The 1,648-nt window shown below is 52.1% G+C and overlaps 1 protein-coding gene across 1 annotated transcript in view; it reads right to left on the reverse strand.

The window, feature by feature from the left end:
* The window catches only part of CPT2 (carnitine palmitoyltransferase 2), a 21,629-nt gene extending 19,987 nt beyond the window's left edge, over nucleotides 1-1,642 (reverse strand). Inside the window, exon 1 of the mRNA XM_019666387.1 lies at nucleotides 1,431-1,642. Coding sequence (XP_019521932.1) covers nucleotides 1,431-1,582 — 152 coding nt within the window. The 5' untranslated portion in view covers nucleotides 1,583-1,642. The remainder of the gene's footprint in view (nucleotides 1-1,430) is intronic.
* Nucleotides 1,643-1,648: the final 6 nt, after the last annotated feature.

Raw genomic sequence — 1,648 nt, forward strand, 5'->3', positions numbered from 1 at the left:
GTCAAGAAGGATTGGGCAAGTCCCAGGCTTATCCCACAGGCAAAAAGACAACTTTTTCTTCCTCTCTCCCTTCCTCCTGCCAAATTTAAACAGTGGGCTAGACAATCTCACTTTAATTTGTTTTAGATGTCTGCACTCTTGTTTCACAAGTATCACCTTGGATAATCTTCCTGAGGGTGGGGGTGGGCAGTGATGACAGTGGGGTAAGGGGTTCCTGGATGTGGTGAAAAACAGCGACCTAATAGTTGGGGGTGATGCCTGTGATGGGATCTTTGTTCTATTCATAGAGCAGGGAGCACTGGCCTCCAGCCCCTGGACTGGGAGATCTCTGATGGCAGTTTGGAGAAAAAGGAAGTGAGAAGAATCTTGGAGACAAATTTAGAATGTGGCGCCAGGAACTAGCTGGTGAGTAGAGACGGTAGTCTGGTTTTAGAGGGCAAATTTGGGGAAATTTCTAACATTGGAGGAAGGCCATCTGGCAGCTCAGATGAAGGTTGGGAATTCAAAGGCTGGGAAAACTGGAAGCCGAATTAAAGAAAATACTGGGTATGGGAAGGGGAGAGGAAGATTTATTGGGACTGTTTTCATAGAGGAAGGAGATTCTAGGTGAAGTGTTTTAGAAGGTAGGGAGGGGGTAGCCTATGGTGAGAAGGAATAGATAGAATTTGGTTGGGCTCTGGATCTAATTTGAGAAAGAGTTTGGGAAGGGTATTGAGGGTGGTATCTAGAATTCTGGGAGGGTGAGCTGAAGTTGCAGGGGGTAATGTGGGTTAGGGAGGATATTTTAGGGGGAGTGCTGAAGAAGGTGTCCAGGTGAAGCCTAGATTTAGAACGCCGAGGACCTGGGGGAGGGTAAGGTGAACACCTGAGTGTGCTTAGGAGACTAACTGGGTGCCAAAAGTGCAGTACTGTTGGCATGGGGAGTGGGCTGAGGGTTCTGAGTAACAGGCATGAAGAAGGTGGAGTGTTGGAAGCAGCCGAGGGAGGATAACTGTTATGTATCAGGAATTGGCCTGTCCATATTCTGGGCAGGAATGTAGAGGCGTCATGAAAGTACTTCAGGGGACACCCAAGTTGGAGGAGTTAGAGTGGTGTTGGAGATATGCAGGTTGGATATTTTCAGGGGGAAAATGTGAGGGACTCTTAGGGTATCTGTTGGAAGTTGAGTTATTGGAGAATCTGAGAAGGGTTCAAGACGAAGAATCTGAGAGAGCAATGGGGCGTCCTGGAAGAGAATCTGATCATTCTGAGGTTCCTGTGCCAGGAGATTCTGAAAGTCACGGGACTTCAGATTGGGGGATTCGGGAGCGTCCCAGGCTGGGGTCTGGGGGCAGAAGCGGGTTCAGTAGAAGAGTCGTGAGTGACTGGAGTGAAACTGAAGCCGATCCTGGGCTGGCGGTGGGCAGCGGGGACCGGCAAGCCGGGCTCACCTGGGCAGGCTGTCCTGGTAGTGCATAGTGGGGACGATGCTGCGCTGCAGGTACTGGCCCGGCCCGGAGCTGGCGCTGAGGGGCCGACGAGGTGCTCCTGGGACAACGGTAGGGCCCCGGGGCCAGACGCGCAGCAGCAGGCGGGCCACCATCGTCCCGGGAGGCTGCGGCGTCAGAACGCGGGGAACACGGAGTATTGGTGTACAAACACTAGCCAC

This window comes from Hipposideros armiger, unplaced genomic scaffold, assembly GCF_001890085.2.
Source record: "Hipposideros armiger isolate ML-2016 unplaced genomic scaffold, ASM189008v1 scaffold_469, whole genome shotgun sequence".
Lineage (NCBI taxonomy): Eukaryota > Metazoa > Chordata > Mammalia > Chiroptera > Hipposideridae > Hipposideros > Hipposideros armiger.